The sequence below is a fragment of the Petaurus breviceps genome, unplaced genomic scaffold (genome assembly GCF_028583685.1).
Source record: "Petaurus breviceps papuanus isolate PSGF00001 unplaced genomic scaffold, PetGlider_PUasm1.0 91133, whole genome shotgun sequence".
Classification (NCBI taxonomy): Eukaryota; Metazoa; Chordata; class Mammalia; order Diprotodontia; family Petauridae; genus Petaurus; species Petaurus breviceps.
In genome coordinates, this window is record NW_027187419.1 from 101,477,663 (window position 1) to 101,505,151 (window position 27,489).

At 38.1% G+C, this 27,489-nt stretch overlaps 1 protein-coding gene across 2 annotated transcripts in view; it reads left to right on the forward strand.

Moving 5' to 3' along the window:
* The window catches only part of ITGA6 (integrin subunit alpha 6), a 102,555-nt gene that overhangs the window by 47,805 nt on the left and 27,261 nt on the right, over positions 1-27,489 (forward strand). For both annotated transcript variants that reach the window (XM_069080105.1, XM_069080106.1), the window contains exons 2-8: positions 11,126-11,250; positions 15,003-15,082; positions 16,787-17,042; positions 19,538-19,669; positions 23,880-24,090; positions 26,709-26,902; positions 27,044-27,132. In XM_069080105.1, the coding sequence (XP_068936206.1) occupies positions 11,126-11,250; positions 15,003-15,082; positions 16,787-17,042; positions 19,538-19,669; positions 23,880-24,090; positions 26,709-26,902; positions 27,044-27,132 (1,087 nt within the window). The remainder of the gene's footprint in view (positions 1-11,125; positions 11,251-15,002; positions 15,083-16,786; positions 17,043-19,537; positions 19,670-23,879; positions 24,091-26,708; positions 26,903-27,043; positions 27,133-27,489) is intronic.

Below are 27,489 nucleotides of genomic sequence, written 5' to 3' on the forward strand. Positions count from 1 at the left end.
AGATTTACAAGTGACTTCTCTTAAATGCTTAAAGCACAATTAATTCCAATATTACATAAACTGTTTTGCAAAAATAGGGAAAAAGGGGAACCTTCCAAACCCTTTCTGTGTGATGAATATGGTCTTGATAACTAAACCAGAGAATGAGTGACAAGGCAGACGAAGAAAATTATAGACCAGTATTCCTAATGAACATTGACATAAGAATATTAAATAAGGCAGGTTGTTTAATGGATGGAGGAGCCCTGGACTTGGAGTCAGGAAGACTTATGTTCACATTCTGACAGAGATACTATGTGATCTGAGCAAGTCACAACATTTGCCTCAGTTTTCTCATCTGTAGAATGGGGATAATAATAGCACTCAAGGGGTTAATTCCCCCAATAGGGAAGATAGAATTTATTTTTAGCAAAGAGACTGTAAAAACATAGTAAAAAGATACATTTATGACCTGGTTGGATTTATGTGAGGAATGCAAAGTTGGTTTAAGGAAAACTTACGCATAATAGACTATATTTATAACAAAAGCATTTTTAAAATCAACTTCATCATATCAATAGGTGCTGGGGGGGGGGGGTACTTTGAGAAATCCAAGCATCACACTAAAACCCAGGCCAAAATGATCTATAATGAAGAAAAGCTAGAGGCCTATTTTAGAAAGGTTTTATTGATATGTTTTATTTTTATATTGCAAACATTTACAGATTATTCCTACTCTCTGAGAAATCTCATGTAACAGAGAAAAGATATTACAAGAAACCTCTTGTAATAAAGTCTCTTATAGTAAAACAGTTGAGTAAAAATAGTATAGGACCTCATCTGAAAGCATAAGCAGCATTTCACATTTCTAGTAACTTCCCATATGCCTCACTAGTTTAAAAAAAAATTAACAAATATTTTCTCTCTCTCTCACCCTTCCCCCTTGCCAGTAAGATCAGGGATAAAGGGAGGATATCTGTAATGATTACCATTTTTTTATAGAGAGTTCTAAAAATGCTTGCTATAGTAATATAAGATGAAGAAATTGAGAAAATAATTTTAGGCAAAGAGGAAAGAGAGTTGTCACTTTTTGCAGATGAAATGATAGTCTATCCAGAAAACCCATAAAGTGAAGTAAAAGTTAATTAAAACAATAAAACAACTTAAGCAGATTTGGAGGAAATTTAAAAATCCATATATATCTTCAGCATTTGTATATATATTAGCCACAAAACCCAGCAGGAAGAGATAGAAAGAAACATTCCGTCCAAAATAACTACAGGATGTATAAAATATTTGGAAGTTATCTGTCAACACACACATGCTAGAACTATATGAATACAAAACACTCTTGAAAGAAATAGGCCTAAATAATTAGAGAAATATTAATTGCTTGTGGTTAGACTATGCCAATATAATTAAAATGACAGTATTACCTAAATTGATTTTTTTGAAGGGGGGAAGGCAAGGCAATTACCTAAATTGATTTTTATTCAATGCCACAGTAAACTGCTAAAAAATTATAGAGCATGCAGAATTAACAGTGGAATTAAAAAATCTCAATAGATATAATGAAAAAAGTGGGAAAGGAGATCTAACAGTATTAGATTTTAAACTGTACTACAAAGTAGTAATATTCAAAACCTTTTAGTACTTAAAATAAATATAAAATTAAATTTTGAAAAATTAAAATCTAGAAAAGTTAGACTAGTGGAACAGATTATATACACAATTTATAGAAGAAGCAAATGAACCTGTTAGCCTAGCCTAGTATATACATGGAAGGCAGTTAGGTGATACTTGGATAGAGAGTCAGGCCTGAAGTCAGGAAGTGTGAGTTCAAATCTGGCCTCAGTTACTTAGTAGCTGTGTGACCCTGGGCAAGTCACTCAAACCTCGTTTGCCTCTATTACTTCATCTGTAAGATGAGCTAGAGAAGGAAATGGCAGACCACTCTAGTATCTTTGCCAAGAAAACCCCAAATGGGGTCACAGAGTCAGATACAACTGAAAAATGATTCAACAACAAAATATACATGGAAATTCGAATTTTATTTGGTAAGTTCAGAATAAAAACATGAAATTCCTTAAATAGTAAAATAGGGAGTGGGCATAAACTTTTAAACTGTAATACAAGGTGATGGGGTATTCACGTAGAGAAAAACTGTGTGGCAAAGGAGCATCTTATAATTCATGGTTACTGTATGCCTTTTTCTTCCTTCAGAGGCCGCATGAAATTCTCTTAGGTATAGGTTTCTCCTGGGCCCCCAGGTTGATCCCTTTGTAGTGTCCCTAACCAGCGCTCCCCTCTCTCTTCGTCAATGAGTTCTTCTCCCTGAAGCTGCCTTTCTTACAGTGACTATAACTCCCAGCTATTGATGTCTTGTCTCCAGTCTTTTTGATCCCAGCTGGAAGCACCAACTCTTACTGGAACAGTTTCCTTGATGACATGACTATTGGGGCAGAAGAAGAGAAATTCTCTCCCTCCTCACTCTGTTTCAGTTCTTTCTCAGAGCCTTGGTGTTAGCTCTCAGATGAATCTTCAACCAGGAGCTCTTTCACCACTCTTTAAGTTCACTATTTGACTGCCCGACTCTAGAATGGCTTGCTGTTTTTATGTGAATGGTCCAAGACAAGGGTGGGGAACCTGTGGCCTCGAGGCCATGTGTGGCCCCGAGGCCATGTGTGGCCCCCTAAGTCCTCAAGTATGACCCTTTGACTGAACCCCAACTTCACAGAATAAATCCTTTTATTAAGTGGATTTGGACTCCAAGAGGTGTGTTATGATCTTCTTAAGCAATTACAAGATGTTTCCTATATGGCATCAGCCTTTTATCCTCCCATTGGTTAAAACCCTGTAAACCTCTCAAGTTGATTAAAATTCACATCTTGTTGAGACTTCTCAATCCAAGTATCTGGACCCTGTGTGATTATATTAATTGGTCTAGAGTGGAGCTCCACCCTTATACTTGGTTAATTATCTCTAGCTCAGAGATTTTTTTTCAAACCCTCAAAATTTATTTTCTTGTATGTAGTCTCTGGTATTATCGATAAAGGAGAGTGAGTACTCAGTAGACATTTTGACTGCACAAAATCTTTAGGCAGGAGTGAAAAACCAGCCCTCAAAAAATGACTGTTTTGGTACTGGTTCAAAGTAGCAGTGCCACAAGAGTCTATCATCATCCACTAATTTTTGTAAGTCTCAGTTTGGAAATGCTAAAACTTAATTTTGTATGATGAAGCAATATTTCCTCTTCTTTTGATGGGTTGTTCAGCTGAATTGAAGCATAATTGGGAATCCCCAAAGACCTTAATTATTTCCAAGGACCATGAAGCAAAACTCCCCTTTCCCCTAGAATTAATGGTTTAAAACTGCTACAGGAGGATGAATTTGAAATGTGAATGACTGGAGAATTTTCAGTGATGGCTTTTAAGGGTAGTTGGAGAGACTGTATGGTGTGGTCAGAAGAGTGGACTATGTAAAGCATTTTGAAGTAAGCTTGACTTAATAGCCTCAGAGTAGGTCACATTATTCTATCAGTTCGAATGATGTCATGTGATTTCAGTTTTTCTTCCTGACCTTTTACAGGAAGCACTGTGGTTTTATGGTTTTTGAATTTCATTTTGTTTTGTTTTAAGGTTGAAGTTTTTGAAGGCTATTGGTAGGCATGCCATGGTTCTTTGCATAGGCAGTATACATTCTGAGGCAGACAAAATCTCTGTGGAGGTCCTGCTGGTCCTATAAAAGATGTGTTGAAAATGTTGGGGGGTTTTGGGGGATAAAACTGCCTAAATGTAAACCAAGAAGCTTGCTTTTTTTTCAATCATGATAATTTTTCTTTTGTTTTGATCTGATATGGCAAACCAGTTAGATGTCTTGATGTTGCAAGCCTCTCCCATTTTTCCATTAAACTTAAAATGTACATATCTTCAGCACTGTCATCATGGATTTAGGATTGTTGTTGTGAGTATGCCTTTCATTGACATAGGGTAGCTCAGGACTGAGAGTCCAGGACTGGAAAAGAACAAAGAAAGAGTGAAATGGTTTGACTTTTTGCTTCAGTAAATGAAATTTGCTGTCTGGATTCCAGCGGCCGCCTTTAGGGATTCTGACTCTGTGACATAGAAGGTCCTGCACTGAAACTGGCTTCCCCTGAGTGGATCAGAAAACCCCCAGGGGAAGTGAGCTTGGGGGGGCCAGGGAAGGAGGTTAGCCTTAGAGGATACTGGGAGTCTAAAACTTTTTAGCATTCTAGGAACCTTCCATATTTACTGATCTTTCCCCTTAACCTACAGCTTGACTATTGCCTTTTACACTAAGCCTTTACTGATCCCTCAAGAATCTAGTGCCTTCTTCCTCAAAATTGTCTTGTATTTACTTTTTATGCTTTGTATGTGATTATATATGTATATATTGACCTCTAATATTGAAATATTGATAATCAATGTTCATTAAAAGGCACTGTGCTAAGTGGAGGTCATATTTTCTTTGCATCCCCACCACCTAACACAGTTCTTGGCACATAGTAGACAATTTTAAAATGCCTGTTGATGGATTGTTTCTAAGCACTCTATCTATTTCTATGAAAGCAGTGATTTTAGGCTGCATTCGTATCAGTATGATTTAATACTGTGCAGAGTAGGAGTCTTGCTATTTCTCATATGACCGTGTCTGGATTATCAGTTTCAGATCTGACTTACACATTTGAAGAAAGACTTTGAAAGATAGAGCTCATACAGAGGAGGGCAGCCACAATGGTGAGTGAGGGACCTTGAAACTATACTGCCAGAAAGGTCAATTGAAGTAAATGGTTATGTTTATCCTGGAAAAGAGAAGACTTAAGAAGGACATGATTATTGCCCTCAAATATTTGAAGTGTTGTTCTGTGCAAGAGGGATTAGGCTTACTTTGTTTGGCTCCAGAGGGCAGAGACTAGACTTCAGTCCAATATAAAGAAAAACTACCTGACAATCAGTTGTTTCAGTGATGACCCCATTTGGGGTTTTCTTAACAAAGACACTGGAATGATTTGCCATTTCCTTCTCCAGCTCATTTTATAGATGAGGAAATTGAGGCAAACAGGGTTAAGTGACCTGCCCAGGGTCACACTCCTAGTAAGAGTCTGAGGCTGGATTTGAACTCATGAGGATGAGTCTTCCTGATTCCAAGCCCAGGGCTCTATCCGATGCACCATCTCGCTGTCCCCTAACAATAAGAGTAGCTCCCAAATGGAATATTTTAGCATCTCCTGTGCTGATTAGTGGCATACTGTGCCTTTGGTAGGTAAGGAAGCTCTTCTCTTTTCTCTAATTTATTTAGACAGATCTTCCTCCAGTAAGCTGCTGCCCTGAGGTCTGAAAGCGGTTGGAGCCCAGATTTACCTCTTGAATTGGTCTGTATAGTAACCTTTCTATGGTTACTAAACCTGGAGCATATTGTTGATCTTGGATGTGGATAACTTCAAGTTCACTCACCTTTACTTTTCTAAGTCCCTTTTCCCTAATCACAGTATTTCCTGAATCTTCTTTTAATGTTTGCCAGAATTCAAATTCAGCCTTGGATACTTGCTAGTTGTGTGATACGGGGCAAGTCACATAACCCAGTTTGCCTGTTTCTTACCTGTAAAATGAGCTCGAGAAGGAAAGAGCAAACCATTCCAGTATACCCCCCCAAAGTAATAATAACCCAAATGGGGTCCCAAAGATTGGGACATGACTGAAAAATGACTGAACAACAATCTTGGGAAAATGAGCGAGATCAAGGGGCCCTCTGCCGTCTGGGTCTTGTTTTTCCTCCTGTGTGCCTTATTTCTCCTGCCTCTGGAATGAAGACAAGGATTTACCTGGATGAAGGAGGAGAGGATCTGGCTACAAGGGCTTAATGGGAGTGGGGGTGGGGCAGTGGAAGGGAGCATTTCAAAGATTTTCGAATCCAGGCTTGTTGCCATTTAAAAGGTGGGCAGTAATGCCGGCAAACTTTGAGAGAATTTGACAGCGTTTGATAAACTACTTCATTTCTTTTCCTTTGGGCTTTTTTAAAGGCAAATTTGTTTTCTCTGTTCTGAAAACTCTGCCATCACTATGCAGATATATGCAGTGTTTACTGTATACTAGATTATAAGTAGAAAAAAATCAGCTTGATATTTTAATATACATGAGCACGTACATTACTTATATTCCTCTGATGATCAATCGGCTTCTAATGAAGGGGTAATCTTTTTCCTTAACAGAGTCAGCCCCTGTGGATGTGTTGTTGATTTGGTCCCTTCTTATCTTCTCCAGCATATTATCCTTATATATTCATATTTTCTCACCCTCTCTCCCTCTCCCTCCTTCTCTCCCCCTTTCTCCCTCTTTTTCCCCTTCTCTCTGTTCCTTTTCCTCTCCCCCTTGTCTCTCTGTGCACCTTGTCTTTCTCTTCCCCACTTTGTCTCCCCCCTTATCCCTCTAGCCCCCTTACCTGTCTTTGCCTTGTCTATTCCCCCTTTTTCTGTCCTCTCCTCCCTTCTCTCCCTCCTCCTTGTCTATCACCCCTTATATTTGGTTTCCTGTTTTTCATCTCCCCTTATTTACTGGTTCCTTTCCTACTACCTAAAAACACGTCCACTTCACCCCCCATTCTTGTCTCCATTTAATCTCTACTCATTCCCTTCTAAACTCTCTGCAGGCTGGCTTCTAACCTCATCACTCCCTCCAAATCTCTCCCTCCGAAGTCAACAATGATTTCTTAATTTCTAAATCTAAAGTCCATGTCTCAGTCCTTGTTCTTTTTACCCTTTTGTAACATTTGATACCAGTGACCATTTTCTCCTACCAGATACTTGTCAGGGAAACATTCACCTCTTATCTGCCTGCCAATTTCTTCTCCTTTGTTGGACCATCATCCATGCCCCCTTCCATGTATGTAGACTCTGCCTTGGGCCCTCTTGTCTTTTTCTCTACCCTGTCCTTTTGTAGACCATGTTAGCTGTCATGGTTTTAATGATCACCTCATAGATCTATTTATCTAACCCTAGTCTCTGTCCTGAGCTCCACTCCTATCCCACAAACTGCCTATTAGATTTTTCAAACTGACTGTTTCATTGGCATCTCAAATTCAGCATGTTCGAAATAGAATTCGTGATCCTTTCCCCAAATCCAGAGCACACCAGACCAGTGCAGGGCTTCTTTGTGTTCTAGGGGCCCCGCCCAGAACTCCACCCACCCACCTGGATTCTACCAGGATTTTTCTTACTTACATAGGTGAAGCCTAAGGACCCCCCAGACCTTGGCATCAACCATGCTATTAAGCTTTATTGACCCCTGGGCCTTTTCATTCAAATTTCATACAAAGTATCCAATATATATCATCTCTCCCAGTTACAGAGAGTATAAGCTCTTTGTCAGCAGGGCTGCCTTGCTTTTTCATTTATATTCACATGCTTGGCTCATAGTAAGTACTTAAAAAAATGTTTTTCTATTTCTTTCCAAAAACCGACTTCTTTTCCAAATTTCCCTGGAGGGCATCACCATTCTTTCATCTCCCTGGTTCCCAGTGTAGATGTCATCCCCACAGAACTGTACTCCTTGAGAGCAGAGACTGCCTTAGTTTTCTTAGCACATTATTTTGTATATAGTAAGTGCTTAATAAATGCTTCCAAAAATGCTTCATTCATTAATCATCCTTGACTTGTTACTGACTTTAGCTCACGCATTTGATTTTCTCCATATTTTCTTTTTCTTTCCTCTCTCTGCAACATCTCTTGCATTGCTCCCTCCTCTCCACTCACACTGCCATCCCCCTGTTTTCAGCCCTTTTCACCTCTCACTCCTTACCTTTCAGCTAAACTATTTCATTAGCCTCTTAATTGGTCTTCCTACCTTATCTCTCTGTAGTGAATTTTTCCTCCTTATAGCTAACAGAATGATTTTCTTACTTCAAAGTTCTGACCACACACACACACACACACACACACACGCACACGCACATGCAAGCACTCAAGCACATGCACAGGCACACACACCCTACATTCCCCTCTCTAGGTGTTCTCTATTACCTCAAGTCAGATACAAACTCCTGCTTGATATTGAACAGCCTTCCCAATCCCTCCATATATTCTATAGTCCAAACACACCTCCCTATACAACATCTCACTTATTGCCTCCAAAGACTTTGAATAGGCCTAGAATACACTCCCTTGGCTCACCTCTGCCTCTTAGATTTTCTTCTTTGCTTAAGCTCAACTGGCTACCTCCCTCTCTCCCTCTCCTGCCTTTATCCTCCTCTCCCTCCCTCTCTCTCTTCTCTCTCTCTCTCTCTCTCTCTCTCTCTCTCTCTCTCTCTCTCTCTCTCTCTCTCTCTCTCTCTCTCTTCTCTCTCTCTCTCCTCCCCTCCTTCCCTCTCTCTCCTTCCCTCCCTATGCTTCCGTCTTCCTCCTTTCCTCCTCTCCTCTTTTTTTCTCTCTCCTCTTTACCTCCCTCACTTTGTTCCTCCTCCATCTTTCTCTCCCTCCTTCTCTTTCTCTTCTTTTTCTTTCTCTATTCTCTCTCTCAATGGGGTGATAGGGTGGGGAAAAATAGATTTTTATTAATTGAAAAAAAATAATTAAAAAAAAAGCAGAAAACCTGGACCAGTTCCCTACCGCTGGCACAGAATTCAGCCAGAGCTGTAGAAAATTATATCTGCCAGATCTTTCCTCTAAACGTGGCCATCGATCAGAACAGCAGTCAGTCAGGTGACAACATGAATTGAATGCCTTATATTTGTAGAGCACCATCTATACTAAGTGTTCCTGAGATGTAGCAAAGAACATCTCTTTGCCACACTTAGCTTACCACCTAAAAAAGATCCTAGTACAATATAAACAGTTTGGTATTCTCACCTTTCATTTGTGGTCTTTCCTTTCCCCTTCATCACCTTGACAGACAGCCCCCCACCCGTGACCTGCTATTCTTATTATTCACTTGGTACTCTATCTTAAGCCTTTTTGATTTGTTTCTGGTTTTGCATCTCTTGTGCATAGTAAGTACTTAATAAATGCTTGTCCAATTGAATTTAATTATGGGGATCTGTGGAGTCTTAGTATTTTGTGTATGCAGGTTTATCTCTTCAACTGGATTTGTAATCTTTTTAAGATTAGGGAACTGCCTTTCATTTCTTTTGTGTTCTTACCCCAGTGTCCCCACCCAAGGCTCCCAAGTGACTAGTGGATATACAGTAGTTGGATCTATTTTAGGTAGTCTTGACTGATTGTCTCTATTAAGCAGTCTTGGCTAGCCCCCATCATATCATCTCACTGGGCAGGGCTTGCAAAGTCTGTGGTCCCTTTACCCCTTCCCCTCACATGCTTGTTGGTGCTTCTCACATCGCCGATTCTTATGATGTTTTAGACCTAAAAATTGGACGGACTTAGGTAGGTCTTACTTAATAGTGTCTTCCACACTATTCCTCCCTTCATCTCCCTTCTCCTATCCAGAAAAATACAAGCTACCTGGAGAATGTGAATGTACCCTGGGGTGGGGGGAGTGGTAGCTGTAATAGTCATTTTTCATTTTCTCCTTTTTGATTCTTTTCCAGCGGCCTCCTCTCCTCTCTTTCATCTCCTTCAGTTGTTTGTTTCCATTTTACTACTCCAGATTGTTCCATAATCGCCCAGAGTTACCTATGCAAAACAGATCTCAAAAAATGATGCAACATTACTAGAATGAAAGAGATTGTTGGCCTCTCTTCCAACTCTAAAATTCTTTGATTCCAAAGACAGTCAGTTTTACTCTGATTATCCAAACCCAGAGGGTTGGAGCTTCTGGGAGAGCATTAAATAGGAGATAAGAAAACCACCTGCCATAATATCAGCAAAGCAAGTCCTTTATAGTGGGTGGGTTGATAGGCTATCACCTGAAGCCAAAAGCTGACTTTCTAGAGCAAGGAAGCTTAACCTGGTGTCTGAACATTTTGAAAAATATTTTGATACTATTTCAATATAATTGGTTTTCTGTCAGCCAATCAGTAACCATTTATTAAGTGCCTACAGTGTACCAAGCATTGTGCTGAGGATGGAAGGAAAAGAGAGTGTCCTGTAGCAACAAACACCTTAGCATACCCAGGATGGCTGCTAACACAGATTCTTAGATCTGCTTTTCTAAGGGAAGGCAACTCCAAATGGGTTAACAATTCTTGCTTTAATCAGTCAAACATATATCATTTACCTAGTTCAGGGGAAAAAGCACCCTGAACTTCAGAGAATACAAACAAAAGTTACAACAGAAAATAACACAGTTTAGCAGACAGGGCTTCCAGCTGCCTGACCATTACATCCATACCTAGTTAGTTACCAGAGAGGGAAGCACCAACATCTGGGTTTTCAAAGCCGGGGGCTCAGCAGCTGCCCAGAGTCTCATCTGGTCAAATCACACAACTTTTCTCATAGTGAGCCCCAGTGCAAAACCTCACATCAGGGTATATATAGCTTTCTCCTGGGTCAGAGAATGTCACAGCCTTCTTGACCCACTGCCCAATCACAAAGTAAGAAGGTGTGGGCATTCCTGAAAAACAAGCCTCCTGTCACAGGCTCTGTGTGACCACATTCAGCCTATTAGGGGGCAGAGTATATTTTCAAATCAGGGAAGGTTCTTAGATTTGCTTACGCCTAGCAAGGGGCCAGGCAGCAGGGAAGATCTTCAGATTCCTATTCCCATTATATGTCCTTAAGGGACCCATATTCTAATGAGTGAGAAAACATGCAAACAACTATGCCCATTTTAATCTATATCTATATCTATTTTACATCCATAGACAGCTATAGATATAGCACCTACTATATGTCAGGTACTGTGCTTATTATTAAGCTTACAGGGCTTACTTACCCCAGGGATGTAAAAAGATGCAAAAGACAGTCTCTGCCTTCAAGGAGTTTACAATCTAATGTGGGCCGAGCAATGAGGGGAACAGTTGGATCAGTGATAGGAGATGAGAAGAGGGTACCACATCTTAAAGAGTAAACAGATTCTAAGAGGGCAGCTAATACAAATGGATAAGGCTGCCTCAGGCCGGCAGAATCTGCCAAAGTCTTTGACCAACCTTTATAAATGTCACCTTATTCTGGCTAATCTTAGAGATGCTAATTTCTCCAGGTGCTCAAACACTCTCTCTACTTTTGTCTTGTCAACAGGTTGTTGGTTGGGGCCCCTCGAGCCAAAGCTTTTCCACTACAGAAAGCCAACCGGACAGGAGGCCTATACAGCTGTGACATCACATCCCAGGAACCTTGCCAACGCATCGAATTTGATAACGATGGTAAATTCTTCCTGACTTTATTTGGACAAATACAGTTTCAGGGGAGGTCTTATAGTGAGGAGTCATGTTAGAAGGTAGTGACTTTATTGTGAATTTCTCACTCTTCCTCCTTTAACTTTTTCAATAATGGATTATTGGGGTATAAATTGAAAGCAAGCCGACTTTGGAATTAAAGGGCCCTGGTTCAAATCCCACTTCTGTTACTTGCTGTGTGGATTTGAGTGCGTCAGTCACCGCATATGCTCAGGCATATGTTTCCTTATCTATAAACGGAGGCAGTTTGGCCTAGGTGACCTCCAAGTGCTTTACAGCTCTGTAGGGGAATAAAACATCTTTGTTGACAAGTGTCATCAGCAGTTCTACATGTTGATAGTTTGCATCTAAAACTTTTTCTTTCGGGGAGTAATGAGCTCCTAAATCTCAGTGAGGTGTTTAAAAAGTGCTGCTTTTATTGCTTCCATCCTAACAAGGATTAAACAAAACACACCTTTCAGTAATAAAGTATGCTGATGTTGCCACCTATTGACAAAATTAGGTACTGCATAAAGCCATTGTCTGAGAATGAATTCATGGCAGAGGAAAAAAATAAGACTTCATTTTATTCTCAGCAATCGAATCTCCACATTTGATATGAAAAATGCTTGAAAGTAAAAGATGGTTCTAAACTTCAGATCTCTTTCCTAAGGTGAAAGTTGAAAACATGGTTAAAATTCTGGATGCTGTGTTAGAAATTTGTCTTGTGAGAAACAGTAATGATATACTAATAAATAGTAATGGTATCTCCCATTCATGTAGTGTTTTAAAGGCTGACAAAATGCTTTACATTCATTGTCCCAATTTGATTCTTCTAGCAGCTATGTGAGGGATATGGGTTATTATCTTCATTTTACAGATGAGGAAACATGACCTGCCACACAATTAATAAGGATCACACAGTTAATAAGTATCTGCCAGAATTTGAAATACAGGTTTTTCTAATCCCCAAGGCCAGCATTCCCTTCACTGTCTTATACTGCCTTTTTATCTGGAGCCATAGGGAGTGAGATACTGCTTACAGTTTGCTGCCCTTTAACACTTCTGTGGTTCTTTGGGGCAGCCAGGTGGCACAGTGGATGGAGTGTGGGTCCTGGAGTCAGGAAGACCTGAGTTAAAATCCAACCTCAGACACTTATGTACTATGTGACCCTGGGCAAATCACCTAACCCTGTTGGCTCAGTTTCCTCATCTGTAAAATGAGCTGGAGAAGGAAATGGCAAACTACTCCAAGTATCTTTGCCAAGAAAGCCCCAAATAGGGTATGAAGAGTTGGATATGACTGCAAACAATAAAACGTAGCTTTTTAGTGGTGCCCTACCAGGGACTTTCAGACATTTGTCCTTGAAATGTTTAGCCACCCTATTTCTTTACAGTTTTAACTAGACTATTAACTATAGTTATAGTCTCTGCATACTTTTTGCCCTTTTTTTTTTTTAGGGCAATTAAGGTTAAGTGACTTGCCCAAGGTCGCACGGCTAGTAAGTGTTAAGTGTCTAAGGTTGGATTTGAACTCAGGTCCCGTCCTCCTGACTTCAGGGCTGGTGCTCTATTCACTGCGCCACGCAGCTGCCCCCATACTTTTTACAATGTGAAAAAAAGAATACAGGTTCCTTCCATTGCTAATGTTTTAACTTTTCCTGTTACTAGAGTCCTAGATTGCAAAATCTTCTCTATGTCTCAGTGATTACGCTGAATGCTGTTGCCTTCTTGGGGAGAAATGTTGAAAGCAGGGGGAGGACACGTGCAAAACTCCACAGTGCCTTACACTTGGAAATGGAGTTAGAACTTGCTAGTACTTAAATGTTGTTTCCCACTTAACTTTTTGTACTTCGCTTGAATAAAGCTTAGATTCCAGGTCCTTGATTAGCTCAAATAATGAAGATTACTTATGTCAGAATGTGATTTGTGACTTGGTGTGGAAACTTCCACTATCTCATGATAGCCTTAGAGAGCTGTCTGAGGCTTAGACAGGTTGAGTGACTTGCCCATGGTCATAGCAGCTTGTATGTATCAGAGGCAGAAACTGAAGAAACCTCTTTCTGACCAAAAATTCCAAATGCTCTCTGCTACAACACATTGCTTCAAAGGAAAGTGATTTACTAGTTAAAAATTAAATAAAAATGAAGAGGAAGGTCATTCTAGGTTGTTAAATGTAATTCTTATCATTGGCATTTTAGGGACTTACAAAGGATGCTTAAATTGTCAAATCAGCCAACATCCATTAAGTGCCTGTTGTATACCAGGCACTGTGTTGAGTAGTGGGTGTACAAAAAAAAGACAAAAACAGCCCTTACCTACAAGAAGTTCACAAACCAATGGGGAGACAACATGAAAATATGTTGTTAGCAAAAAGAAAAAAAGTGAATTGAGGTCTTTTCTACTTCAAGCGAAGAGAAGTGTGCTATTACTCATTATTAATTCAGTTCTACTGGTGTTCTTTGATTGGATATCTTGGGCTGAGAAGCACCTACTTTGCTGTCTTGGCTACAGGTTGGAGTTAAGAAACACTTCTGTGCTTGTAACCTCTAGCAACAAGTGAAAGTAATGTGCAGAAGTGTTATCTCTTGCCACCATCAAGAAGCACTTGTTAATAATCCTTGTAGGGATGGATCTTTGGTTGATCCCTTTATTTAGTATCTTTTAGTATTTGTGTTGAGTGTCAAAAGGTGTAGAAGAGAGGGTTAACAAGCAATTATATAGTATTATATATTTCAACAACATATGGGGCAGTTAGGTGGTGCAGTGGATAGAGCCCTGGCTCTGGAGTCAGGAGGACCTGAGTTCAAATTCAGCCTCAGATACTTGCTAGCTGTGTGACCCTGTACAAGTCATTTAACCCTGATTACTCCCCCACCCCTCAAAAAAGAACTGGAGTTCTTAACTTTCTATAAGAAATGATGAACTTGTTGATTTTAGAAAAACATGGATAGACTTACATGAAATAATTAAGAGCAAAATGCGCAGAACCAAGAGAACATTGTATATACAGTAATAGCAGTATTGTTTTAAGGACAACATTGAACAGCCAAGTCATTTCGATTATTGTAAATATCCAAATTAACTACAAAGGTCATATGAAGGAAGATGCTTTCTGTAGCCTGAGAAAGAACTGATATGTAGAAGTATATCTAGAATGATTTTACATACACATATACATACATATTGGTGTCTGATGGTAGACTTCTCTAGGGTAGGGAGAGGGGAGAGAAGAAATTTACATGATAAATTTATTATATATTTAAAAGGAATAGCAAGTTATATATAATAGATTTGTAGTTTCATGCGCAATCATCATTTTATTATTGTGTTATGGAATTGCTTGTTTTGGGTGGCTAGGTGGCGCAGTGAATGGAGCACTGGCCCTGGAGTCAGGAGAACCTGAGTTCAAATTTGGCCTCAGACACTTAACACTTACTAGCTGTGTGACCTTGGGCAAGTCACTTAACCCCAATTGCCCTACCTTCCCTCCTCCAAAAAGCAAAAAAAAAGAAATACTTGTTTTATTTCATAAATTAAAAGTAAAAAATGTGGAATGTTCTTAAACATTCTTACAGTTTGTCTAAGGGTGGTAATAATTTCTATGTATCTCTGGGTAGGATCCAGGGGCAGAAAGTTACTATTTTATTTTTTAAAGAAACAAGCAGATATCTTTGTTCATGTTCTCAGAGAATTCCAAAGTGCTAAAAAATATGTGTGATTATCTTTTTATATCATAGCTGACCCTAGTTCCGAGAGTAAGGAAGACCAGTGGATGGGTGTCACTGTCCAGAGTCAGGGACCAGGGGGAAAGGTGGTGGTAAGTACTAAGAATCAGAGGTTTAAGGGTCCAACTGTTTTAGACTTTGCTACCAATGACTATAATGAGCAATGGAAGTGTTTATTCTTTGGCATACTTTGAATAGGCTTGTATTGCCTTTTTAAAAAACCACAGGGGCAGCTAGGTGTCTCAATGGATAGAACACTGGCCCTGGAGTCAGGAGGACCCTAATTCATATGTGTCCTCAGACACTTAGTAGTTATGTGACCCTGGGCAAATCACTTAACTCCAATGGCCTCCAAAAAAAATTACATACAAGTAATAAACAGTTAAAACAAATTTATTAATTATAAATATATGTCAAATATGCTAAATAGTCAAGACATTTAAAAACCACGGGAGTTGATAAGTTGATAATTATACAATATATTTGCAATCCATATAGTTAAGTTGAAACACAAGGTGGCATATTGGATAGATGGCCAGCCTTGGAATCAGAAAGACCTGGGTTCATATCCCATCTCTGACACAGACTAGCCATGTGGCTATGTGCAAGTCAGTTAAACCCGGGACTGGACCAAAAAAAATTATGTTACAAGATAAAATTTATAAAAAGTTAGCATGAGTCATCATAGATTGGGTCACTATATTTGTATGAATTTACATTCTTTGTGAAGAGGAATAAGGGGCATTTAACAAACAAAGGATTCTGTTATTTTTATGGTATTTTTTTGGAGGGGGTGAGGAGGAAGGGATGGTGAAGGATTTAGTTATTGAAATTTATAAGTGTTTTTATTGGTTTTCAATACATGTCTCATAGAACCCTGGAGGTTGCTATGAATTTTGTAATAAAATATTGGAAAATAGAGAGTTATTACCTTTTTAGATTATATGTTCTTTCCCTCTTTTTAGAGTAACGCATACAATAAATGAGAGGCAGTATTGTAATAGTGTAGGAAGTAGGCCTTAGCATCAGGAAGACACCTAGGTTCAAGGCCTTCCTTTGACATTCTTACTGCTTGATTCTAGGCAAATCACTTAACCTCTGAGGGTCCCAGGCATCTTTGTAAGTTGCAGAAGAATTGCTGATCTCCTTGGCAGAGGGATTCACTTTTCTGGGAGTAAACAGTGGTTTATGTTTATGCAACATTCTCTCTATAATAAATTCACACACACATTTATGTATATGTGTACTCACTAATGTGTACATTTACACATGTAACTGAATATATACACATGTGTGTACAAACATATGTAAATCTATTTCAAGCATCAGATGTGCATTGGGTATATGTGCAAATGTAGCAATGGTTTCTTTCTCCCAGAACATAAAATTACTTTTAGTTACAAATTTTTTGGTTTTGAGTTGATTAAAAATGAAGGAAGTAGGACATTTTCTTAGTTTTGGTAAATTTTTCTAATACATTGAGGAATTTGCCATTTCTTCTTTGCATTTTGGGAATTAGCATCTAACAGTTGCACTTGGAACTTCCACTTGGGTGAGAACTAGAAGTGTATTGAGTATCTAGAAGTTAGCTAGTTATCATCTCACCAAGCAATGAGAGGATGCCTTTTGATCAGATCCTAAAATGATGAATGAATTATTATAAGTCATAGAATTAACTGTTGTTTTTTATCGCTTTTGTCCTTTTATTGTCCTTGTGCAGTTGACCCTCTCTAAAACTCAGAGTTATGAACTGTTTTTACAGACTAAATTGTGCTTTTCTCTCTTCCACCTCACAGACATGTGCCCATCGCTATGAGAGAAGGCAACATGTTAACACCAAACAGGAGTCTCGGGACATAATTGGGAGGTGTTATGTGTTGAGTCAGTCTCTTACCATTGAAGATGACATGGATGGTGGAGATTGGAGTTTTTGTGATGGCCGTTTGAGAGGCCATGAGAAATTTGGTTCGTGTCAGCAAGGTGTATCTGCAACTTTTACTAAAGATTTCCATTACATTGTTTTTGGAGCCCCAGGCACTTACAATTGGAAAGGTAAGAGAACCTGTCTCCTTGCAGACAGGCAGTATTATTCCTCTGAGAGCCATGGGAAAAACTGTGGGTGACTGGAACCTGTGTATCCTTTTCATGAAATACACAATTATCAATAAAAAAATAACTTTTGAATTATACTTAATTGAAAATAAATGATTAGATATAGTAAGATAGGGAAAAGGTAGGAAAATATATATCTATCAGTATCTGCATCTATATCTTTATGTATTTACATATGTATACATGTATGTATATGTGTATGTATGTGTGTTATATATGTATGTTTGGTAATTTTACTTTTGCCAAAGAATTTTTACTTTTCTGGGTTTAATTTTGGTCACAAAACACCATGTCTTGAAGCTGGAATGGTCATTATCTATAAAACTAATCTTGAGGATTCAAAGTATTTTAACTGCTGCTGTCACCCCTACAGTGAAGATTAAGTTTGTCCAAAGGAGCACTTTATTACTAGATAACAAATTTTTGTTATCTAGAAATTTTTAAAAAATAGTACAAAAAATGATCTATAGGATCTTGATTTTGGAAGAAAACATTGTCAAAAATCTCTAATAGTTTTAAGCATCTAATAAAGAAGGACAGATTTTAGCAGTCTGTAGCTGTAGGAGAAAACCAAACAAGAGAGTAGTGTTATTTATGCAAATACAAGGGGCAAATGAAATAAAGGAGTAAAAATATTATTACACTATTTAAAAAAGTTAATCCTTCAGAATGTCTCAACTAGACTAAAAAGAATAAGCAAGACTCTCCTTGAAGAGTGTAGCGTAGAAGAAACAGGAGTAGATTAAAACAAAATATCCTAATTTTTTTTCCTACCTCTAAATCTTATGTTTTAAAGGGAAAGGTTTACAATGCCACATTTACATTCTTCTTCAGTCTTAATTTTTTTAGTTCATCTTTATTTAACTTGCTGTTTTTAATATGTATCTATCATATGTAAGCAAACATGTGATACATGGAAATAATAATTTTCTTTGCAGTGTGACTGTAATGGTTACTACTATCAAGTTTGATATCTGTTAAGCGACTCTTAACAGGAGTCTTAACAGGAGGTGAATGTTTTTTTTCCTCAAATCATTATGTGTAAGCATCAAGAAAAGTTAAAGGGTGACAGGTGAATGCATAAAGTAGTGGATGTTTCTTTGGTTGCATCTTTTCCTAGGATGTCATATGCCTACAGTAAGGTAAAGCAGTCAGTTCAATTGATATCAGTTAAATTAGGAGATGCTGAGAAGATCTCTTCAAGGAAAAGTGTGGTTGGGGGAGACAGGGAGGCAGTCAGGTAATTTTGTCCACAGTAGTAATATTAAAAACTTGTACTGGTATAATAAAAATAATTTTGTCAGACATTGAAAGTGTAGAAAACAAATGAATGACTGGCTTTCTTCTACCTCATGGCAAGAAGAAACTTTCCTGATTTAAAAAAAATAATAACAATAAGAATTTTATTGATTTTTTTTTTTTTCCCCTAGGAAAAAATAGCTTTAAATTTTTCCTTCTTTCTTTTGGGGCCTTTTCAAAATTTGGTTTTTGTTAAAAATGATTCTTACGAATACTGCCCTCTGATAAATTTCATAATTACATTTTTACCTAATCTGCCCATGGGTCTCCTTTACAAAAGGTATAATCTCTCAACATGCCTTCTGTGCCTGCCACGTGGCTCTAACCATGTTGAAATGGTATTTAGAGATTTTAAATGATTTCTCTTGAACAAAGAGGAATTATTACTAATAACTACAAGAGGATGCTTCTTCCAGTTTTTGTGGAAAAGGACTCACAGCAGGGGGTGTTTTAGAAATAGCAATGGGATTTGAAGGCAGCAGCCTTGGGTTGGTGCCCCAGCTCTGCCTCATTCTTGCCTGGTAACCTGGAGCAAGTCCCTTAATTTCTTTGACCTCATTTTCTTCAGCTGTAAAATGGTCCTAATAATAGCTGTCCTTCCTACCTCACAAGGGTAGCATGAAGATAACTTATGGAAAGCAATTCTAGACCCTAAAGCACTGTGTAACTGTCAGCTCTTGTAGCGGAGATAGGATGAGCTTGGAGTTTGGTTATATTTCTGGGACTTTCTTTAATTTTTTTGCATGAGCAGCAGAGTGTTTGAGTATATGATATGAAATTCTATTTTTAAAATTAAACGTATACACATAATCTACAGATTTTATAGCAAACATCATGTTTTCATCTTGTTTCATGACGTCATAGAGATTTCTTTAAGATTCAAGGCATCTATTTTTTTTAAATTATCACAGTCTCCATTTTCTTGACTCTAGAATTTACTTGGATGACAGTTATATTCTTTTCACCTTTGTTATTATGATAGACTTCATCTTTATTCTTTCTCACTTTCTTACTCTCCTTTGAACTCTGCTCATTTTTTCTCCAGTGATCACATGGAAAATGTATTAGGAACCATTTGTTTTCTTTCGGTTTTGTCTTCATTCCCTTTTTTGTTTTTTGCCATTTCATTCCTTCAGGAATTGTTCGTGCAGAGCAAAAGAATAACACTTTTTTTGACATGAATATCTTTGAAGATGGGCCCTATGAAGTTGGTGGTGAGACTGACCACGATGAGAGTCTAGTTCCTGTTCCAGCTAACAGTTATTTAGGTAGGAATAAGTGTAGATGGCAAACATTTCCAGACCAGTTTCTTGCTCTATTACAGTCCTGTGTCCCTCTCTCTAGAGCTTCATTCCCCAAATCTTGGAAACTCAGAACCCCAGGATTCATTAGATTCTGCCTAATAAAAACCAGAATGAAGGGTGTACCTGTCTACACCTGTTTTGGCTTGGCAATGGAATTCTACCTGACTTGAGATTATTTAAAGAGAGTAATAATGCCAATTTTTAACCAAACTGGTACCCTTCCTAAAATTCCTTGGTATGGGATGTGGCCCTCTGCTTTGTACATTAGAAGGAGTGCATCACATTCACTGGTGGCTTTTAACTGTGGGCCATACTGAAATAAAAAAAAAAAAAGATAACCAAATATGAAATTTCATGTGCATACTACCAAACTTCTTTATGAAATTATTCTCAAGAGTTCCATTATGTTTGGCAGTGCTTATTTTGTGATTTGGAATCATTCTCTAAAAGGTAAGTATGACCTAGGCCAGCTGGGTCCTGGCTTGCTTGTGACATTTAGTTTCTAGCTTGAGCTTAACTGCTGGAGCTATGATGAGAACTTACAAAATGGTGATTAAGTGTCAATCCCTTTGTGCCTAAGGCTTCTTGGTGTTACTAATGGCTATTGTAAATTATTCAAGTGCACTATGGAAATTATAAATAGGATTTAAAAACCTCTAATTCTTGGTGTAAGTTGACATGAAGAACAATTACTGTGGTTTTCAAAATGGCAAAAACATAAGAACAAAATCAACCATCCAAAACTAAGCTGAAGAATTTGTCTCAAACAAAGAAGAGAAAGTACTTGGATAGAAGCGATTAAAAAAAATCCTCCTTGGTGTAACAGAAATAACACTGGGTTTGGTGTAAGAAGATTTGAGAACGATTCTTGGCCTCACTATTGCTGTGACCTTGGGCAACCCCTGTTATCACCTTCAGCCTTTGCTTTCTTACCTGTAAAATGAAGACATTGAACCAGATGATACCTAAGGTCCTACCAATTCAGTCCTATGATCCTACTGCAAATAAGGAAGCTTGAAGGAGAAAATTAATTATGTTTTGAAATTTTAGAAAACTACCTTCTATAAAAAATGGTTAGGTTTAACTTTATAGACATATGGCAATCCAATAAGGAATTACAAAATGGAAGGGAAAAATAAAGCCTCTGTTCTGAAGCACTATTTATTCACAACCAAAGACTGAGTTAAGGAGCAAGGAAAGGCAGAAGACAAATCAGATGGAAGTCAGTCAAAGAAAGACCTGATGAAGATGAAGATCAAGTGAAAATGACTCAAAAGTGGGAACTGTGGGAGCATCAAGGACTACTAATGACGTGAATTTGAGACTTTGAAATGTGTGAGATCGCCATTTTGCATCTCTGCATTGACTGACAATGAGACAGGAAAGGAAGGCTGCTGTAAATGGTTTGTGCTCCTTCCCATTAGGAATCATGCCTACATTCATGATACTTTTCAAGTTAAACATTGATGTTAGAACACAGACTTGGTATTTGAGTATGTTCTAATAGATCACCCCTGCCTTTTATTTTTAAAGTCAGTTTTATTTGGAAATCTATGCAACATGGGAAATACCAAGTGTGTTGGCCAAAATTGACCTTTGTTTTAGTTTTTAATTCGGTAAAATGGAAAATGTCTATTAATAAATCAAGCCTATATTAAGGATTTACTATGTGCCAGCCACTATGCCAAATAATGGGGATACAAAGAAAAAGTAAAAACAATCCCTGCCCTCAGGGAGCTTATGTTCCTCTAAATGTTTTGACCGCAGGTTTCCTGTCATTTCTAAATATTTACACATCTCTGTCACACTGTCTTTACCTCCTTTTGAGTGAATAATCATTGCATGGGATGGAAAAACTCAACCTACATAGATTCAGCTCTGCTGAAAGTCAAATCATGCCATCTTGCACATACAAAAGGATGCATATATTATGTATGGCTCTCATTATGGCATAGCTTAGAGCCCTAGTGTTACTCTCATTCTAATGCCATCATGAAAATGAGCCTATAGCTATAAGCTGAATAAATGCTTTATAATTCAAGCTGTGTAATGCAAAACAGACTAGATAGTTTTCTTTTGAAGTACTTAATATCCCTAGAAATTAGGGGATAGTGATAGTTCTTATCACTTTTTTTTTCTTATTTGTGTGTCAGGGTTTCAACCGTAGGACAAGAAAACAAACCCATCACTGTTGGTTATGTTTTTTCGACTGTCTAGATTTATTGCTTGATCGAAGCACTTTCTTGGTTATTATTTCTTGTGAATAAAGGGATAGGTATCCGAGGTCTGAGGAGGTGACCCTACAACTTGGAGTCCATTGACTGCTGTCATATCTTTGGTTATCTAAAGAGAGACTCAACAGTTATCACCTTGTTTTCCAAACATAATTGCTTTTTCTTTGATTTCTTCCCCATGTGTATATACAGGCCTTCTCTTTTTGACCAGTGTTTCCTATACAGATCCTGATCAGTTTGTTTACAAAACACAGCCCCCCAGTGTAAGGGTCGACAGATCTCCCGATGTGATGATGAATAGCTACCTAGGTCTGTGACCCTGGAGATGATGACAAGTAAATTGTCTTTGTCATTTTTTTTTAAAATAAATCCACCTTGATTTACATGTCAGCATTTATCTTTAAGTCTCACTCCATTTCACAATAAAAAGCATTTGATAGCTGGGATTTAGCCCTTGAACCACTTTCAGAGACCAATTGGTAATGGAACATTCCAGTCAAAACTTCCTGTAGCTCTTATAGATCATATTTTAAAGTCAGTTCCTAATTTGAGAATTGGAACAGTAGTGGTGAAAGTTTCCACAAGTTAAAGAAAATAAAGAGGCTAAGCTGATACTTTCCTGTATTTGTTGTGCTTTTGTATAGGATTCATTTCTCAAATTTGAATGGTTTGGTATTGGCATTTATGCCTCAGACCTGACCAGTTCACTCCCCCTCCTCAGCAACCCTCCTCTCTCCATGCACACACACATGAGTATACACACACACACATACACACACACACAAACACATTTATGTAGGTATATATTTACACACATTTATATGTATATGTGCCTTATATATACACATATACGTATATGTACATGCACACACATATATGTTTTAGTACTTGCATTCCACTAATCAGTTCTAGCAAACAATCTGAAATAATTAGGTGCAGGCCCTTGTTAGGTGTGTCCACTGAAAATTGTGATGAGAAGTTACAGCTTATTCACCTCTGTTGTTACCAATTTCTCAAAATTTTTTAATATTACATTTTGTTTTTTTAAATAGTATTTTATTTTTTCCAATTACATGTAAAGATAGTTTTCAACATTCTTTTTTTATAAGATTTTGAATTTCACATTTTTCTTCCTCTGTTCCCCCCCTCCCCAAGACAGCAAGCAATCTAATATAGATTATGCGTGTGCAGTCATATTAAACATATTTCCACATTAGTCTTCTTGTGAAAGAAGAATCAAAACAAAAAGGGGGAAAAAGGTGAAAATAGTATACTTCAATCTGCATTCAGATTCCATAGTTCTTTCTCTGGATGTGAATAGCATTTTCCATCAGGCAGCTTCTCAAATATAACATAAGCTCATCAGCATTATATCATGCCTTTCTTTTGCATGTCCATGACTGAGAACCAAGTTTCTTTGGAACATCTATGTGCTATCTATTGTGTATTAAAGATTTCTCTTTTGACTGACTACAGAAGAGATTGATTATAGAAGATATGTCAACATATCAAAACCTTATAATTGTATTATGCAAGGTGAAATGGTAAAACCCAACTTCCTGTATGGATTTTACTCTGCTGAAAGTCAAATCATGCCCTCTGTGTGTATACACCAAGATATCTTCTATATAGCATATCCTATAATCCAAAGGTTGTTCTTATCATTAAAAAAGCTGTATAAATGCTTCATGCTCTGTTAAATGCTAACCAGAGTAGATATTTTCTTTTTGAAGTCTTTAATATGCCTAGAAAGCACTGATAGTTCTTATCATTCATTTTTTTTCTTCTGCTTGGATACCAAGGCTCTTGGCTCTGTAGTCCATTTACCAAAGTGGATGGGGTTGGTGGTGGGGAGGAGGTGGTAATAATGGAAACACCAGTGACATAAACCTTTCCTGTTATAGAAAGTTGTTGTGATGTTATGTGTCTCGCTTTCCTAGGTTTTTCACTGGATTCAGGAAAAAGTATTGTCTCTAAAGATGAGATCACTTTTGTGTCTGGTGCACCCAGAGCCAACCATAGTGGAGCTGTGGTTCTCCTAAAGAGAGACATGAAATCTGCACATCTTTTTACTGAGCATCTGTTTGAAGGAGAAGGGCTGGCCTCTTCATTTGGCTATGACGTGGCAGTAGTGGACCTCAACAAAGATGGGTAAGGATTTCTCAATAGACTTAACTTTTTATTTTATTCCTGCTTTTATATTGAAAAGCATTCATTACTTACTGAGTCTGAGGACTTGAAGATAACTTTGCACATAGTTTTGTTTTTTTTCTGGTAAGGATTTTCTTAGTTCTGCTGACAGATTTTTACTAAGCTGCCATATTTTCTTCATTATTTCTGTTATTTGGAGAAAATGCACATGATAACTGTGAGCATCATCACATTTGTCTGTGTTTTGGAATACAGTTTTTATATTAAATATTAAAACCCATAAGTTTTAGGCCTGCCTAATTTTCTAATGACCTTATGACTTGTACTGCTGCTTAATATATATAAAAAAGTAAATAAAATTTAAAAACTTCATAGTATTTCAACATGTCAGCCTTTGCAGATATTCTGTGGTACTGAGTTGGTTGTTTATAAGCAGTGGTTGGAATATCCCAGAATACTCTGGAGAAAGGAGGGTTTGGAATGGAGAAGGGGAAGAATAGTGTGCAGGCTTTCAGCATTCAGGCCACCTTAGATATGGACTCTCACACATATTGAGAGCCCCATTCCAGTGTACAACCATCTGAACTAGGTTTTGGCCTAAACTAACCCCAGTAGTACCCATGATCTGTACTACTTAGTGTGTGGTACCTAGGATTCCTCTTTGTCGTACGCTGCTGAGCTTCTCGATCAGAGTGTACTGTTGGCATCTCAAATTTAACATATCCAAAATAGAACTCATTATTTACGCTCTGAAAATCTGTCTGTCCCTCTTTCAAACTCTGCTGTTTTTGTTGTGTTGGGCATGCAGATTGCTCCTTAAATCTTCTTTACGCCACATATTCAATCACTTGCCAAGTTCTACCTATCCTATCACATGTTTCACATCGATCCCCTTTTCTCCACCCTCATTCAGGTCTCTCTCACATTATGCCTGTGCTATTATAATAACTTCCCAATTGGCATCCCTGCTTCTAGTCTCTCTCCTCTTAAATCACTCCTCACACAACTACAAAAATAAACTTAGAGCAGAGAATTGACCATAGTACTGGAGAGGTTTGTCATTTCCTTCTCCAGCTCATTTTACAGATAAGGAAACTGAGGCAAATAGGATTATGTGACTTGTCTAGGATCATATAGTTAGTAAGTGCTTTTTGGAGGGCAATTGGGGTTAAGTGACTTGCTCAAGGTCACATGGCTAGTTTTTGTGTTGTGTCTTAAGGCCAGATTTGAACTCAGCTCCTCCTGACTCCAGGGCCGATACTCTATTCATTGCGCCACCTAGCCACCCCAGCAACAAGTATTTGTTGAGTGCCAGGCATAGTACTAGACTTTGGGGATATAATTATTACAGAGAATGAAACAATGCCTTCGTACTTACAGTATGGTATATATAAGCAGTGTATGACATATGTAAGCTTATGCAGGATAAATATAAGGAGAATAAACACAAAGTATTTAAATAAAAGGTAGTTTGAGAGGGAAAGCACGTAGCAGTTGGGGGGGGGGGGAGACAGAGCAAGGAGGAATCAGGAAAGGCTGTGGTGCTTGAGCTGGGCCTTGAAGGAGAAGGGGGCCCCTATATATGGCGGAGCTGAAGAAGTGTGTTCCAAGCTTGGAAAACAGCTAGTACAAAGATACAGAGGTGGGAAATGGATAGTCACGTGTGAGGGACAGAGAGAGGGCTAGTTTGGCTGGATTTCAGAGTTTGGGAAGCAGGGAAATGTTCACTGAGATTGGAAATATGTTGAGGCCAAGTTGTGAACATGTTTCTGTTTTTTATCCTAGAAGCAGTAGGAAGGTTGTGTGTAGATGGTGAATAGGAAAATGTCATGATCCGTAATTAATAATTATCTCTTCCACATCGTAGGGGTTAGGGACATGATGTCCCCGCAATCTGGAAAATCCATGTAAAATTATTTGATCCTTCCTTTGTACCAGAGAAGATGTCTGAATTTTTTCTTTTTTCTTTTATGGGGTGTTGATATTATGTAGTATTATACATATACTTTATATATTTCTGAGTTTCTAAATTTTTTTTCCTCTATCATCTGCTGGCCTTCATGTGTCATCTGCTGTTTTCACAAAACTCTCAAAAAATTCCCATTTAATTTTTTATGCCAACCCTTAACATATCGAAACCACAGTGGGGAAAGTAGTGACTAGAAAGGATAATGTAGTCTGGTTAGTATTTACAACCTTTCTAGGAGTTGGAGTGCAATACTCAGGGGATTTTGATCAAACCAGGACTCCTAAATCCTCTCCCACTTGGATTGAGACACCATGAAGGGGCTCATTATGAGAGTTAATGCAGGACCAAAATTTCCCATCCTATATACTATCCACCTTTTCAGATATCTCAAGAACTGGACCAGATTAGTATGGTCCAAAACAGGATGATTTCCTGCTTCCCCTGAACCAAAAGTACTACTTTGACACACCATTTCTTCTAGATATAGCCTTCAGTATTTGATAACTAGAGGGATTTTGGACCCACCTCTATGCTGATGATGACAAGCCAACTATGCATTTCAGCAATATGGATAGGAGCCTTATACCCCTAAACTTTTAAAGTATTTTGACCTAACTGTATATAATTCTTCCCTTTGTTATATTTGAAGCTGGCAAGATATAGTTATTGGAGCACCACAGTATTTTGATAGAGATGGAGAAGTTGGGGGTGCTGTGTATGTCTACATTAATCAGCAAGGCAAATGGAATAACGTCAAGCCTATTCGTCTTAATGGCACCAAAGATTCCATGTTTGGCATTGCAGTCGAAAGCATCGGCGATGTTAATCAAGATGGATACCCAGGTGAGACAACGGATGACGAAATACTGATGGTCTAAATGTGAAAGTGACTTCCAGCAATTAGTGTGTCTAAAATCTTATAAGAATACTTGTTTGTGACTTTTGGAAATGTAAATGCCTGTCCAACTGTTATATGTTCAACAGATATTGCAGTGGGAGCACCTTACGATGATTTGGGGAAGGTTTTTATCTATCACGGCTCTCCAAGTGGAATAAATACCAAACCAACACAGGTGACTCAGTATCATTGACCAGTTATTTCAAAATTTGTTTTTGTGCCACAACATAAAATTCTCAGGTCCAAATTGAATTTTAAAAAAAATCTTTAGCACTGGGAAATTTACTTCTGGAGACAAACTCCATGACCTATTTATTTTAATTTTAAAATATTATAAATAAGCAGCTAGGGATCAAAATAATCCCAAACAAGGAATAGTTTTAACTATATAGCCTTTCTGTATTTTACAAAGTAGCTCTCTGAAACAGGATTTCCTTCTACAGCCTTGCTAAATGCATATTTCGGCTTGTATCCACCAAGGTGGAATGAAGTGGAGAATTATTGCAATTACCTGGATGATTCAAGCCCTCAA